At 45.2% G+C, this 16,203-nt stretch overlaps 1 protein-coding gene across 13 annotated transcripts in view; it reads left to right on the forward strand.

The window, feature by feature from the left end:
- Positions 1–16,203, forward strand: part of CADPS (calcium dependent secretion activator) — a 202,782-nt gene that overhangs the window by 160,532 nt on the left and 26,047 nt on the right. For 8 of the 13 annotated variants that reach the window (XM_080605730.1, XM_080605735.1, XM_080605736.1 and 5 more), the window contains 5 exons: positions 2,740–2,886; positions 6,009–6,164; positions 9,069–9,216; positions 14,300–14,374; positions 15,444–15,527. In XM_080605730.1, coding sequence (XP_080461856.1) covers positions 2,740–2,886; positions 6,009–6,164; positions 9,069–9,216; positions 14,300–14,374; positions 15,444–15,527 — 610 coding nt within the window. The remainder of the gene's footprint in view (positions 1–2,739; positions 2,887–6,008; positions 6,165–9,068; positions 9,217–14,299; positions 14,375–15,443; positions 15,528–16,203) is intronic. The other 5 variants (XM_080605738.1, XM_080605731.1, XM_080605732.1 and 2 more) reach the window with 1 other exon arrangement.

A 16,203-nucleotide genomic window follows, 5' to 3' on the forward strand; every position in this document is an offset into this window, starting at 1 on the left:
CATCTCAGGGATCACGTAGGAACCAAGCACTTCAGTACAGACAAGGCTCTCGGTTAGCTCTGTCCTGAAACCGGATACTCCCCAGTAAAAACACGGTGATTTTTCTGCCCTCCTTCCCGTACTGGGGCAACTCTGACCAGTACCACGGTACAGCGTGAGCGTTGGGATGTTGCCAGTCTGCTTGCACGGAGGATTTCCTAGCAGGCAGTACAGGTGAGAGCCACTTGCATCGCCAACAGACACAAATGGGGGGGAATGAGAAGAAACCAAGAAACCAAGCAGTACAGCTCCAGAGCGTGCGTCTTTTATCAAACGTATCAGGAGCCAGTCCCAAAGCTTCTTAAATCAGACAGCCCTCATCTTGTTGATCCAAATGCCCACATTCCCTGCCTGATGGCTGAGGTTATATTTAGCCGTCTATATTAAATAGGCACGGCTGGCTTTTAGAAACAGTTTCTCATCTTGGACCTGTAGTTTTTATGGTCTGAGCAACTGCAGGCTGGAACATTTGTTGGTAATATTAATCATTTTTTACAGGTCTCACTGCAACTGTTAGTCAGATAATTAGATCAGTTGAACCTGCAAAACTGTGCATGTCAATTCAGGAGAATATTTTTAAAATTAGTTACTGTATGTTAACATATTATACTCCATTATTTTGCTGTTTTGTTTTCTTTTAAGAGTACTAGCTTATTCTTGCAACATATCCTTGCATCAGCAAAATAATGTGTTGTATAAAAGAAATATGTTTCCGTGTGAATATAGTATACTGTTTACTCTAGAAGTCATATTTTATTAATACAGTGTTTTTATTAATATAACACTGTCACTTCTTGAATTTTAATATTAAAACCAAAGGTCCTCTGATTTATGTATTTACCATCTGGCTAAGTTATTTAAGTTGCTTTTCCTTATACATTTATATGTTGTCCACCTCTTGCTATTTCTTTATTTATTCCATATCAGTATTTAACCACATGCACTGCCATTTCTGAAGATTTAACACTCTCTCAATCACTGTGGAGTCTGTGTCTCATTCAGTAATCATATCATCTTAATAGACAGACACCGTATGAATGGAAACAATGGATGGCTTTGTTACATTAGTAAATTCTCCTACCTCCTTGCTGCCTAACAAAGACGACAAGCAGATAAAGTGAAGTCAAATCTACTAAGAGGCATAGAAACAAAAGAAAGCAAGAACATACATTTTTTTCACTAGAAAAAGTATATAGATTTTTTTTTTCCCCAGACATAGGATTTTATTCACGAAGAGAGAATGAGGTTCCAAGTCCCAGTCTATTCCCTAAGAGTTGCCACCAGTGACGAACAGCTCTTGTAGAGATGGAGTTCCTATCTTCTATTGCATTAGGAAACGCTTATTCAGTATAGCCAGCTCCATTCCATTACTTTGGATTTTTTATACATAAAACTTACAGTAAGAAATGCAGCTCAAAATGTGACTCAAGAAAGTTGCTAAAATTTTAACATTCCTTGAAAGACAAAATGTGTAATTTGATGGTTTTCCAAGACTCCTGATAAAGCTGCCTGTACAGCACCTTCTAATTTCATCCAGGGGAATGGGGGAGACCTTTTAAGGTGGCATCTTCTGGTACGGTCACCAGAACCAGGGAAGTTTGAACGCTGAAGCTGAGTCCTTGCACATCAACAGAGAAGCTTCCAGGAACTTCAGCAGTACAGGATGAAGCTGAAATCCTGAAGTCTTGATTCTGTTTTTACTAAGCCTAAATAATAATCTGGTAAAGATGGTGTTTTGAAAACTTCAAGCATGTGGTGTTGCTACACCGCACATTGTTTCAGGAGAAACAATATTTTGGATTAAATTAATACACTAGCCCATTTTTAAGAGATCTCTTTCTGCATAACAACTGCATATCCGAAAATGTTTATTAACGTCATGATGCACAAGTACACCTGCTTCATAAATTAATCTTTGAATATCTTAATCACTCCACAGCCCATTTCCAGCTAAGCAACATTCATATACCAGTCCTGGATTTACTAAATGCAACTCATTCACTGCACGTATGTAGACCTGGGACACGTTTTGTCTTCATACAGAAACGCAAGGGTAGGCTCAGGGCACGAGTCTTCCTTTAGGAAGAACCCAGCAGCTGAACCAGATTAGCACACTTCTACTATTTGTACAGCACAAGATAAACGGAGTTTTGGGAGTAAAATCCTGACTCCGTTGAATTTGGTGGCAAATACTGTTGAGGACTTGAGCAGAGCTAGAATTTCAACCCATTTGTATTATTTTGAGTCCTGATTCCCAGAAAAGCTCCCTGACTTTTCCAGTAGCTGGCTTAGCTTAGCGATTTCATGTATCCCTCCAACCTGAGTGCGCTGAACCGAGACTCGCTTCCTTATGAGGTAGATTTTTCCAGGCAAAGGCTGCTCTCTGCACTTTGAAATGGTATCAGGACTTGAAGGTTAACTTATTTTGTGTGGGTGTTTGAGTACTCTGCTAATTTGCTACTTTGTGATTCTTCTTCTTTCATTCTGTTTTTTTTTTAAGTAACTTGCTTTTTATTGCAGACTGCAAAACAGTACACTTAAGCTTCCATACCATGCTTCTTTCTGAAATGTTTTGCTTTAGTTTTTTAACTGTTGTCGTGCTGTGAACTCTGCAGATTTGTTTATGAGTGTCATGTGCTTCTGCTACATCTGCATTGTCACTGTTATGGTATTTTTTCTTTCTGTCTGTTTCTTCCACAGGAGTTTAACAAGTAATCTGCCCAATGTGAATCTACCAAATGTGAATCTCCCTAAAGTACCAAATCTACCAGTTAACATCCCGCTAGGCATCCCACAAATGCCTAGCTTTTCTGCACCGTCATGGATGGCTGCTATTTATGATTCTGAGTGTGTATTCAGTTCAAATTAGATCTCATTTAAATTTAAAGTCATCTTGGCATGGATATGTATTGTTTGTTTCTGCATTATATAAAACTTTAAAGAGTGGTACAGTTAATTAGACGTTTTCTGAATGAGACACTAGTGAATTTCTGGCATGTGCATTTTGAGGGTGTCTTGTATAAATCTTGAAAAATTTTTCTTTCTCCCACTGAGAATTTGAGCAAGTATATTGCTTTACAAAATAGCCGTCACCAGCGGGACACGGTCTGGCCAACATACGAACCACAGAGCGTTTAATGTGAGCTGATGTGTCTCAGCAAAGAGTTCTGTCCAAAAGAGAAGATGAACCAATTTCAATGCCAGTCAACCAATTTCTGTGGACCAGATGTAGATCTAAAAGTAAATTTTCTTTAATGCAAGCTCCGCATTCCTCAGATAATAATTTTGTCTTGATTTTTTTGAACCAGTTTAGCACAGAGAAACACCCTGCAAGGATTCTTATTCAGGTTGTGGGAGGCCCATTTGAAACTCCACATCCATCTTTACAGCCTGGGTAATCCCATGACCAGCTAAAGAAAGATCTTTTCAGCATGAGCTTTTGATTGTGGCTGGAGAAATCAGACACTGTGTCAGCACAGTCACTCCGTAGGAGCCTCGGGCTCTTATCTCAGGCTCCCCGTGTGAGACCAAGGGGTGTGCTCAGGAGGGTGGAACTGCACATCCCCCGGCTGAGCACACAACAGGCAGCTTCAGCTCTTTGAGCAGATTTCCCCTACAAGTCCCAGCCACCAAGCAACGCAGAGAGAGGTACAGGTGGCTAAATACCAAATCTGCATTGGAGGCAGCTGGTCTCCCAAGATGTCCTAGCATAGGACCTGAGATCTTCCCAGTTCCCCTGGGCCATTTAAGCTTACGCTGTCCTGGGATGATCTCAGCCAGTTCTGCACATTTGTGTTGCTTTTTCCCTACCATCTCCTCTCTTCTAAAAGATAAAACCGAAGAAGCCTCCCACATTTTTTTTCTCTCCGTCAGTGTTACTGAAACACCCTCGATTACATCTACACCTGGGGTCCACCAAAATGCCTCTGCCATGCACAGGCTTTATTGCAGAGCAATGGTAATGAACCACAAGTAAAGCAAACACTGATATTTAATTTTTTATTAGAGTTTTTAAACTCTTTAAATACTATCACGGTCATTTATGTTTCAAAGCTATACAACTCATATTCATGCTAAGATAGCTATATTAAAGGCTAGATTAGGCAGTTGCCTGTAAAGAGTACTTGAAAGTTTTAATCTTTTTCTCTGTGCATGCTTTGTGGTATTACCCTTGAAAAGATAAGAATCATGTCATGACAGAAAATTGGATAATCCCTCTGAAAACTTGAACATAAATGGTGTATTGCAAGCTGCCTGGTGATTAGAGTTAAGTGCAGTGCTCACAAGCAAAATATTAACAGTGCAACTTGGAAATAAATCTAATATATTGTTTACTCGCCCGAAGCCCTAATCAAAAGTGAGAAAAAGACCAAAAATAATAATTCTGAAATTTTGAAACCAAATGGGTGTCATAACGTTGCTGTAGTAAATACCAATTACTGTATTTGCACGTATTTAATTATTTCAGACATAAATTCTTGCATTTCTAAAACTGGTCTAGACTGTTAAAGCTTACTTATAGCCAAGCACAGGTTTGAATCAGGAGAAGCTACAAACTGGTGGCTAGAGCAGCACTGGAGCCTTCTGCCAGCTTGTCCCCTGGTCAGAGGAAATGCCTGATTCTTTATCTTTTCACTTTCCTGGTTTCCTTTTCCTCACCCTTCCCCTCCATCGAGGACGTGTTACCTGTCGCTTAGTGTCAGATTCGTTTTTCTTACAATGGAGATGACCCATCCTTGATATCGTCCTCCCCGTCGGCGCAGGACCCGCAGGGCCCCCGGCATGTTGGGGACACGGTTTTCACCTCGCAGTAGCCCACGTGTGTGCATTTAGCTCCGGTCTCCTCTAGCATTAACTCAATGCAGCTGGCATCTGTCACAATAGAAACACCCTCCCTCACCTGTTTCTATAGATGATGTCGGCACAAGTGGTAATGCATGGCGTGTTAAATATCTTCTAAATTACCGTGTTAGCATTAGTGGTATGCGAGGAGGGGGTTGGAACTCTTGAAGCTCCCTTGGTAATTGTTCTGAAAAAAAAAAGCGAGGGAGAAGGAGAGAGGGAGAGAAAAGGGTTATGGATGCATAAATTTCTCTGCACAAGCAGAGCACAATCGAGTTCTGTATTTTTATTCCGTCAGTGGAGGTTTGGGATATAATTATACTGTGAAAAGAGCCGGTGTAGCTACACACTGCAGGACCAAAGACTTCCATCTGGGCAAGGGTGTGGGTTCGAGAACGCAAGCTTTGGAGAGAAATTCAGAGTTTTGTGACAGACCAAAGAAGTTGCAAAATAAATTTTTTGAAAAATGGAAATCTGTCATCCTCTAGATGCCTTCGCAAGAGGCAGATCTGTGGAAAGGTGCAGCAGTCAATCCAGCCAGAAGGTCTGGATGTGAGATGCCCAGTGCCCTTAGCTCAATTGACTTACCCCCATTTTTTTCCAGCTGTTCAAGAGCTAACGCGTGTCCTCGCTCACCACTTGTTAGCACTGTCCCTTCCCTGGAACCGGGGCCTCGGCGGGAGGGACAAGGCCACCTAAAGATACAATTCGGAAGGGGGAGAATTGCATGAAACCAAATCTTAATAACTGCATACATTCCAGTATGGTAGTTATTACCGATCGAGGATTTTCTACCACGATTCCTGGCCTTAATTTTTAATAACCACATACATTAATGTGGTTATTAACTAAGGCTGATTTTTACCATACACACGTTCTTCCTGTTAATATGTGTAACTCATAATGTTGTCTTACTCATCTGGTCTGGAGAGTTTCGTGGGTTATGAGAGCAAGGTAGATTAGGCAACTGTATGGTAAAACTCAAAATCCTGATGGTGGAGATTGCCAGCGTTGTCCTGTGTATGAAACTACTGTCTGCTCCACACTTGTTGCAGGAATGGTCTCCACATCAGGTGGCAAAGGGTCTGATGCCACTTATGACTTTTGTTCTCATTCTGCCCTGCCAGCAATGGATCAGGCACCTCGGAAGATCTGTTCTGGAAACTGGACGCCCTACAGACTTTCATTCGGGATTTGCACTGGCCTGAGGAGGAGTTTGGGAAACACTTGGAGCAGCGCCTGAAGCTTATGGCAAGTGACATGATCGAGTCCTGCGTGAAGAGGTACGTGTGCGCACGAGCGAGGCAGGAGCTCACTGGGGGCGGCATTTGTCTCTGTCTCGGTATCAGTGCTGTGCTTTGCCTTTCAGCATCACTCCCACCGTCATTTATTCATGGCCCCAGCTCAGCACAGGCTGGGTGGAGGGACACCTTCTTGCTGTGAACTGTGGGCTCCCCAAACAAGGGTTTGTCTGTTGAGACTCTGGGGAGTGCCTATTCACAATAAGGCAATAAATCACCCACTATTTCGAGCTTTCTGGACCGTTAACTTATTGTTGGTGCTGCACCTGAGGTCGAATCTCTGTAAAATCAGTTTCTTGTCAGCGAGGCCAAGTGCTGAAGGCACAGCCCCAAGGCAGATCCCAGCAAGCACCCAGAAAACACAGATCCAGGAAAAAAATAAACAAGCAAAAAAGCGATTCCAAAAAGGTCGATAGTGTAGCTTGGCACACAGGCTTCACATCTGCTGTTGAAAAAGAAAAGGCACCGTATCATCACAGGATACTCACCTGCAGATCTCACAAAAGAGAGAGGTTTCTTTAAAAACTTGCAAACATACAGGCAGCCGTCACTTTGAAAACAAAATGTTACGGTTAAATTGTCAAACTTCCCACAGCAATTCATGTTCATTTGGTGTCAGAGCTGTTCAGGCAGGAGGAAGAAATGAACTTTGCATTCCATCGTGCAAAAATTAATAGACAAAGAGACAGACCAAAGGAAAAATGAGTGCCAAATACAGCTGGTACATGCTAATAATAGCCGCAATGTGCGATGTGGCTGTTCTGTACCGCAGTTGCCTGGCCGCTCTGCAAGCGCGAGCTGGGATTTGTTGTTCGCACGTCCTCGCAGGCTGGATATTCAACGTCACTGCACGAGGAGGCACGTTCGGTCCCCGAGATGGAGGCAGCAGGCTCGCCTGCTGGCAGCGGGCAGCTCGAGGCTTGCTCTTGCACCCTTTTGAAGTAAAACCCTGGGCACTAGAAATACAATGAAATGGCCGTGATGTCCTTGGCTGGCACGGCAGCTGAGCTCCAGTTGCCAGGCCATTCTTTAGAAACAAATGCAGTGCTGTAAGCTGCAAATGCTCCAGGTGAGGCAGTGCTGGGATCCTCCTGCAGCAGTGTAGGCGCTGGTTTGCAGTCTGAAGTGATCGGTGGAGATCTTGGGCTCTGCTCCTCTGTGCTTTGCTTCCACCAGCCTCACTAAAGGCCAGCAGCGTGCTCAGTGGAGCTCTGCTCTCCACTGTGCCCCCAGCACCACCAGAAAAATACTGGTTTTTCTCTGTTTTTTTAAACACTTGAAGCTGAACACCGTTGCTGCACCTGCGGTGCAGTTGTAGCTGCGATGATCTGCAGAAATAAGACTGGGTTAGGTTGGCTGAGATAACGGGGAAAAATAAGCCATTTTCCAGGTGCATCTGAAGAGGGGTTTTTGTGCCTGAAAGCTGGCTTTTTTTCCCAACTGCTCCAACCTTTCTACAAATATATTGCCCCTCTACAAAAACCTGGCCTAGCTTGCGATGGTGTGACTATATATAATGGTTCTGAGCATAAGTAAGTAGGAACATGCTCATCTCTGCGAGGAGATGGAAAATCCCAGTCACTTTTGGTCCTTTCAGTAATTATCAAGATTCTAGTCCCCGAGTCCAGGCTAAATCTGGCACTGGTAATTAAATCAGTTCAAATGCCACTGCTGATGTAAACCAATATGCTGCTTTCCCTATTTATATCACCTGCAAACAGGGCCTGGCTAAGGTTTCTTTAGCAATTTCAGTTTGACACAACATTTTTCTTCGCGTCTGTCTCTGAACTGTTGAATGCCATGGAGGAGCCACCCCGCCTTCCACACTTGGTTGTATTTCGGGGCTGTCAGGAAAGCAGCCCTTGCAAGGCAGGCCTGTTCTGCTAATACATCCAGGCAGGAGGACCTCTGCACCAGCCCAGATCTGAGCCCAAGAACGGGAGTTTCACATTTGTAAATTAGTTTCCATTTGCATAACCCTTGGGGGATCTTTCAAGATCAGAGTTATTCCTGAGCTGCAGCTGATATTATTTGTTATTTCTAAATTGAAGCTCCTATGTTAATTTGTTGGTGGGTTCTGTTGGATGTGATAATTGTTCCGTGCTAGGTTAGGTTAGTGAAGTACCTCAGGGATCTGCAGAGGGGCTCAGGAGAAAGGCAAGGCGGTGCCCACTGATCTGCAAGGCTTCCCAACGCTAGAGTTCCGAAAATCTTGTTATTTTAAAATGCGACACGGGATCACGTTCTGTAGCCTTTGCTCCACAAAAGCTCTGTGTGGGCTCGTGCAACGTGTGTGTTCATCCATGCACGACTGCACGTGTGCACATGGTGCAGATGTATTGTGGGGAGTGTGTGTGCCTTGGACAAACACTCCTGTGAGCTTACGAGACAATCAGAAAGTTTTGGCAAGCAAAGAAAGTCGTGTAGACCTAAACCCACAGTGATCTGACAGTGTCCTTTCAGTCGAGCAATGAAGGAGTTCCTGGCTTTTGTAGTGGGTATTATGGAGTAACAGGAGCTTCTTTGAACTCACCAGCCTTGCTGTTTGCCTGTGGTTACAAATCAGCTAATGCAACCAAATTATAGGTGTACATCGACACTGCTGTTTGCAACATCATCACACTGTTTATCAAGCACGAGAAAGTCATAGTTTCTCTGAAACCGTTGCACACTTTATAAATAGTGTGTACTCTGGGGAGCGCGTTTCTTTTTAAACTGGGAAATCATTTTTAGTAAGAGCACGTTTGTAACAATTGTACTGGAACGCTCCCAGTAGCACTCAGCTTTCTGTTTTGTTGAACTCTTCGAAGCCGTGTGTTTCACATTATTATTAGCTTCAGTATTTTAAAAAGTAACTGAAGCATCTTTTTCTACTTCCCTTAACAGAACCAGGATTGCGTTTGAAGTAAAACTGCAAAAAACCAGCCGATCAACAGATTTCCGAGTCCCTCAATCAATATGCACCATGTTTAATGTCATGGTAGATGCCAAAGCTCAGTCAACAAAGCTTTGCAGCATGGAAATGGGCCAAGAGGTAAAAATGCAGGTTCTTCCTTTCACAGCTTTTAAAGGCAATGTAATGAAATTTCCTATCTTGCTCTGTGCTAAGTTAAGAGGCATGTTAGCACTTGTGGATTTAGCCTTCCATATAGAGTGTGCAGATGAATATGCAGGGTGTTGCTCTCAAATAAACCCGATGAATATGAACATTCAGAATGCCAGCCACTTAGGAGTGATTTTTTGCAAGGGCTGTGGTGTGCATAAGGTACCTCTAAAGCTTGCTTGATGTGTGCTGACCATATATATTAAGTCATTAACCACATTTTGGAGCCAGGTGTAGGCAACAGACTTCCTGTATATGACTGTTTTCTGGAGACAAACACGCGGAAAACAGAAGTGCCAAGTTGCTGGGATTCTTGTAAGGAAAAGGAAAGACTTACAAAAGTAGACTGAAATTCGACTTCCTCGAATATGGGCTAAAATCAGCAAGCCTGATGGTCCTGGCTTTCCAGGTTCTTAATGACTCAAGTTTCCACACAACAAACCTGTTTTAATTAACCACTGCTGTAGTTTTTCTTCTGAAGCCATAGCTGCAGGTTGAAGTTTCTGTGAATTAGAAAGACATGCTAAATTGGATTTGATTAAATGCATCATAATGATCATTTTGTTATAGTGGCTCAAAGCCAAATTAAATATTCATAAACCAGTCTAGAATAAATTCACAAATACTGTCTGCCTCTCCTATCCTGCTGCTTGTCAGCATTTCCTAGGTAAGCCTTCTCATACAACTTTGAGTGGTCAGGTTTTACAGTCAGCCCTTGCAAGTTACTTGTTTTCTTTAGCTATTTATGGTGGCGTTTTGGAGATCAAGCCAACTCCAGTATTGTGACAGAGCAAGCTTGTTGCATTCAGAAAATCACCAGGTTAAGTATTAGGATGGCAGGAGGCTGATGTTAGCTCTATCTGTAAATCGTGTGCCCAGGCACTCGTTGCATCTTCCCATGCTAACGTGGTGCTCAGTGGTTGCCACGGCTTCCTCCAAATTTTGAGCATCGGTCACCGTGCACGTTGGGCCATAGCTGGGTGGCGAGTACGAGGAGAGCGGGCAGCAGCACGGGCACATCTCAGTTGTGCCAGGGCTGAGCGCTCGTCTCTGCAAATCTGCCTGGGCTGCTTCCAGGAGGTGTTTGGTACAGCAGCCCTGAGCGAGCGCAGCTCCCGTGGCAAGCGGCACTTGCTGGGGTACGAGGATTTTAACAGATAGCTGAACTAATAGAGCTGCAAAGCAGATGTAAATTATCAGTGCATAAGTTACCGTTTAGGGCTGCAGCATTTTATACACCCTCCCTTTTTCTTTTCTTCCTTTTAATGAGTGTTCCTACCTCCCTCTCCGTTCGCTCATGCCATGAGATGCTCAGGCTGGGGGTCATGGTAAAGGAGCAGAGCTCTCCCTATGCACAGGACAGAATGCCACCCCAACTCTTCCAGTCCCTGTGGAAACGATGGCACAGATCGACAGCAGATAGATGAGAGACAGGGTTGTGAGGGAGGGCTGGAAGGCAGGGATGCTCCTCATTGCCAGGAGCCCCCATCAGAGCTGCAGCCACCAGCCTGTGTCCCCAGGGCTGCTGCACACCTTGCACCCCTTCACCCAGCATCATCCGCAGCTACGCTCCCTCAAGGCAAGGTCCCTTTGCGGAGAGTTCAAAAGCAGCAAAAAGGGCTAAAATTGTCCGCGGCGCCGTTCCCACGTCACAGTTTGCCCAGACCGGTCCGAGGATGACATTTTGATGGGAAACAAGCCTCTGATTTTTCTCACTGTCAGGGCTGTACGTGGGCAAAGACAAACTTGGCGCATCATCTGACCTCGCTCCCGGGGACTCCCTCCCACCCCGTGGCCTTTCTCCGAAGCATACCTTCGGCTACATGCACTTCAACAGACACTTGAATGCATTTTGAGAGCAGTACCCTGTGAAACAAACACCCATCATTTCATTTCCATTTCGTTGTCTCTAAAGGCAGCTGTTAAAACATTTGGTAAACATACTTTACCATCTTAAATATTTATTTTTCCTCTGAATTTTTAATACATCTAAGGGGATAAATGTATGTATTAAATGTTTCTCAGTTGGTCTAGTATGTTTCTATTTAATATCTAAGGTCAGATGGTCCTTAGAGAAATACAACGTACACACAATCTGTTACATGACAAGGCAAGATACTCATCACATAAAGTCAAGTTGAATCATTGTAGTGCACTGATTAGGGATTGTAATAATCGAGCTAATAGAAAGCTGCGATGAACTCCACCAGCAGCGGTTGCTGCGCCGAGCGAAGCAAAGCGGCTCCGCGATCTTTAACCCCGGGCGTTTTCCGAGGCGACGCAAAGGGAGCTGCTAGAACCGCTAGTTTCGGAGCCAGCCAGCTCTGAACGCCTCCCCGGGCACCATTTTTCATCCCACTGTCCTCCCGGCCCCATCCTGGCAGGGACTGCTTTTCCCCAGGGCGAGGAGCTGGGGCCACCCGGGCCATACCCTGCAGGGTCCCCAGCCCCGGGGCTGTCCCGGGGTCTTTGCACCCTGGTGGGAAGGTGCGGTCAGAGCCCTGCAGACACCACCGTGGTGCTTGCACAGGGCCTCTCCTGCTCTCAGAGATGCCTGCTTATTCCATCAGTGCTCTTATTTGCTTTTTAAACAAGCTTTTAATTGAAAATGCATTGGTGAAGGCGTTTCGCGCTCTGTTTTGCATGTACCTAGCTATTTTTGAGTTAAAACTCATGATTTATCCAATGTAAAAACCCCAGTTAGCAATGCGCACTAATGAAATAAGCATGTCTTTTGGAGTAAAATATGAAACCTGATATTGAGTTGGGGGAATTTTGCTCTGAATTTGAGAAATCATCCTTTACAGTGGGCAACCATCTCCAAAAGTGCATGCACTGCCAGGCTGCCCTGGCTGTGCAGCCACCTCGCAGCCCTCTCCCACACCTCCTGCGTTTCTCTCCTCCATCCCAGAGCCCCAGCAGCCCCTCAGCTGCCCTGCTCTTCTCTTCCTCTCCTCCTTGCCTTCCCAGTCTTCCTGCCCGCTGCCTCCTTCCCAGGAAAGGGAATTAGCCAAGTCCAAGGTCTCCCACATGCGCAGCAAGTAAAACCTCGTGGGAAAGACAACCCCAATGCATGCATCTCCTTCATCACCTTCCTTAGGAGGTCCTGGCTGTGTGTGCTGAGGACGTCGGCAGCTCCCCCCATATCCAGCTGTTACCCGTCCCTTTCACCCCGGAGCCACATTTCCAGCTGGGCCAGGTCAATCCTGGAAGCTGATGAGGCTTAACCCTACATTAAAGAGCTCAGTCACAGATAACTGCGATTCCTGCAAGGTGCTCGTATATGTCTGGACCTGCAGAGCAGGACATTGAAAAGGGATCTCCAAAAGCAAACATTGTTGGTTTGCGTGCCCGGCCAGAGGGACTCCTGTCCTGCCCCGTGGGGGCGTGGGGGCAGCACCGCATGCCCCTGCCTCGCTGCAGGACCCACCTGGCTCCTTCCCCTTTGGAGTAAGAGAAAGCCTCAGGGGACTGCCAGCAGGTAGCCAACGTCCTGCCCCTTCCCCGTGTTCCTTGCTGCACATACTACGGGCAGCCAGCTCTGACGTGACAGTGAGAGGAGGTTTTGATCATGTTTCATTTCCCCCTGCGTATTGTTTCTGTGCGTGATGCTGTTATCATAGCCACAGTTAAAAGGTCCCCCCTTTTCTTTAAGATTTTGTTTTATTTATTGTTTATCTTCATATTTTCTTTTTCCTGTCTTTCGCACTTTCCTCTTTATTTCTGTCCCCAATCATCTGAAAAGTTTGCTAAAGAGTGGGTAAGTGTGTCCGACTTTTTTTTCTTTGTTCCAAATTCCTGTGTTAATGTGTTGTTGTCGTAGGAAAAAAAAAAAGAAACCAGAGAGCAGCTCAGACTGCTGATCAGACACTGAGACCAACGTCTAGCATTTGTAAAGCCCTCGCAGTCTTCGTTCCCAAAGTCTGATTAGTATTTAAAGCAGATTTGTCTCTTTCAATGTGATTTGATGTTAACATTTTAAAACAATATTAATGCCAAGTGGTAATGAATATAGTGACTAGCACCAGTGCTTGAAATGTTTGACTGAAAAATCAAATGTTTTGTGTTGGAAAGCAGTCATAATCAGTATTTTCTCAGTCCATTGAAAATAAGAATATACTGTATGTTTTCACTAATTAAATCTTGTATTGGAAACAGGTCTTTTCTAAATTAGTGGAAGACTGTATTTTAGTACCTATTCTAGCCATATTGCAGCTGATTGCATCAGAGCTCCCAAGCTTAGGGAGGTTTGGCATGTGCAGAGATTGGGTTGCAGACAGAAGCAATGCTGCTGCTGCAGGCAGCGGCGGCGGTGAGCGGTGCTGAGCGCGTGCCGTGGTGCCTGCTAACGTGCAGGGCTCGGGGCTGTGCTGGCTGCCATCTTCTGCACAAGGAAAAAGACCGATCCGAGTCTGCTGGGTTTCTTTAAAATATATTTTATAGTCACTGAGCAAAGCGTTTGAACACGTGCTTAACTTTAACCGTGTGCCCGCTGAACCCGATGCGTAACGCACCTTTGGGTGCTCTGCTGAAGCACACTGGAAGTGCACAGCACCTTCCCCAGGGGTTCAGCCCACTGCAAACTCCCCCGGTGCAGAAAATGCTCTCTGCTCCCTTTCTGAGGGTTGGGTGTTTTGCGGTGCCCTAGGCAAGGGATGGGGAAGCACAAGGACTTGAGGATCTTTAGCATCCTGGGGCTTGCTCTCAGATGTGGCAAAAGCCTCCCCTCCGATGTGTGGCTGTGGCTCCTGGAGCTGCAGCCATGCAGAAGAAGGGCAGGGTTTGCCCATGCTCCGCCAACTGATGGAGGATTCTCCCAAATTCGAGGTTTCTCCTGTGAGTGTAAGTAATCTCCAGCCCCTGTGGTGGAGCACACGGTAACGAGCTGCGTAGTTCTTCAGATTAATACTACTGCATATCGTAGTTTGCCAAGAGAAGAGACTGACAACCGTAGAGCTCTCGCCTGTGATCAATGCTAATATTTTCCTCCGCCTCTCCTTTTATTTTTCTTTAGCACCAGTACCATTCAAAAATAGACGAACTAATTGAGGAAACCGTCAAAGAAATGATAACACTCCTAGTGGCAAAGGTAACCTTCAGCTTCAGGTGAAGTGATTCACTGTTAACATTGCTTTTTTAATATGTGCGTTTCCATTAAAATGTGACACATTAAGATGTTGAATTGGCTTCTCGTTTCTCACAGGAAAGATCATACGTCTCCCCGTTCTTTCATGGTGACTCTTTGATGATTAGGAACTGCATGCGATGCAGTACGCTGTTAGCAGGATTGACATACTGGGCCAGAAGTGGTTCTGAGGAATGGGGTTTATGTTTGTGGGGTACAACCCCGTGGCCAGCATCACCCCACTGCAGTGGGGTGGCACTACAAAGCGCGGCTGCGTAGACGTTGGGGTGTCGCTCAGAGGTGGTCACCCCTCCTACGCCGAAGGTTGTGCGGACAAAATAGCTTGTCTTGCTCAAGATCACCATATGCTCGTCTTAAGAAATTAATTTAGAGGCGACAGTAGTGGGAAGTACATTCCCAAATGTCAGGTTTAATTGTTTGGAGATTGTTGTTTTTTTGTTGTTTTTTTTTTTTTTTAATCAGACTCAGCTCCTCTAGTTCAGCTGCCAGCATTTCCCAAGGGGTGTTGTGTAGGTCTGGTGTGTTGTGCTAACACACGGGGAACTGGGAGGCAGGGAGAAGGATGGTGGGGTGTTTTTTCCTATAGTTTCAAACTTTCTGAGAACAAGTCATCCCTATTATACAGTGGAGACCTTTAAACATACTCTGCCAACATATGCCAGATCAATTCTTCTGCAAGAATACCCAGCTAGCTGCGTGCTTGACACTGCGTGCTGGAGCAAGGACCACCGGCTTCCCCCACTGGAGGGGCCGTGCTGGCTTCCACACCCGCTGCACCCACCTCCCGTCCCCAGCATCACCCCAGACACCAAGGGGTGACTCCCACCCGGCAAGCACTGCACCCCATAGCACCCAAAAGGCAACGCTCCTTTCTCCCTGCTCCCCAGCCTGCTGGGTGCATGTTATCCCTTCCTCTGGCAATGCCGAGAGCTCCACTTCCCAGAAGCCAAGCCTGATTTTTATACCCTTGTTCAATTACTAAAAATAATTGCAGTGTTTTTTGTGTTCGTAGTTTGTCACCATTTTGGAAGGAGTCTTGGCCAAACTGTCTAGATACGATGAAGGAACTTTGTTTTCTTCTTTCCTGTCATTTACTGTAAGTACAGACCATATCTTCCTTTGTTGGTTTTTTTTTTTTCGTTTTTTTTCCTGAGTTATAATCTCCTGCTCTCCCAGGACTAGAGAAGCTACATAATAATAATAATTCTGCCATTCTATGATATTTGATTTTGATTTGATTTCTATGACACTGTAACCCCCACACAAATAGGCAAACATCCTGCTTACAGATACACGGTACTTAGACACCCAAGAAGCATAGGCTGTCATCCTGTAGCACGGTGTAAAGCTGTGGTCAGTCATCATTCGGGTTGGTGGAGTTTATTCTGTTGAGGAAGCCTATGAAGCTGAAGAAGAACCACTGCACTGTAAATCCAATTCCCATAGTTTAGCAATCTGAGCTGTATTCCAGGAAATATTTCTGACAGTTTCCTAGGACAAACACGCAGCAGCTGATTTCCAGAGGCCTTCTGAAAATGCATGCCCCAGAATTTACCAGAGCACCTGTTTGCAGGCCTGACTTCTCTCATCTGGGCTCACAAAGAGGTGTGCAACCAAATGCACGTGTCTGGGGTTGCTTGGAAAGTTGCATTAAAAAACTCGTTGACTGGCCTGGCCTCACACGTGCAGCCTTGTCGTGTGCTCACTCATTCAGAGACCAGGCAGGAGGCAGAAGGCTCTGCTCTGCAAGCTCGAAAGGCTTTCCAAAATCC

This window comes from Anser brachyrhynchus (genome assembly GCF_964034855.1).
Source record: "Anser brachyrhynchus genome assembly, chromosome: 10".
In the NCBI taxonomy this organism is placed as follows: Eukaryota; Metazoa; Chordata; class Aves; order Anseriformes; family Anatidae; genus Anser; species Anser brachyrhynchus.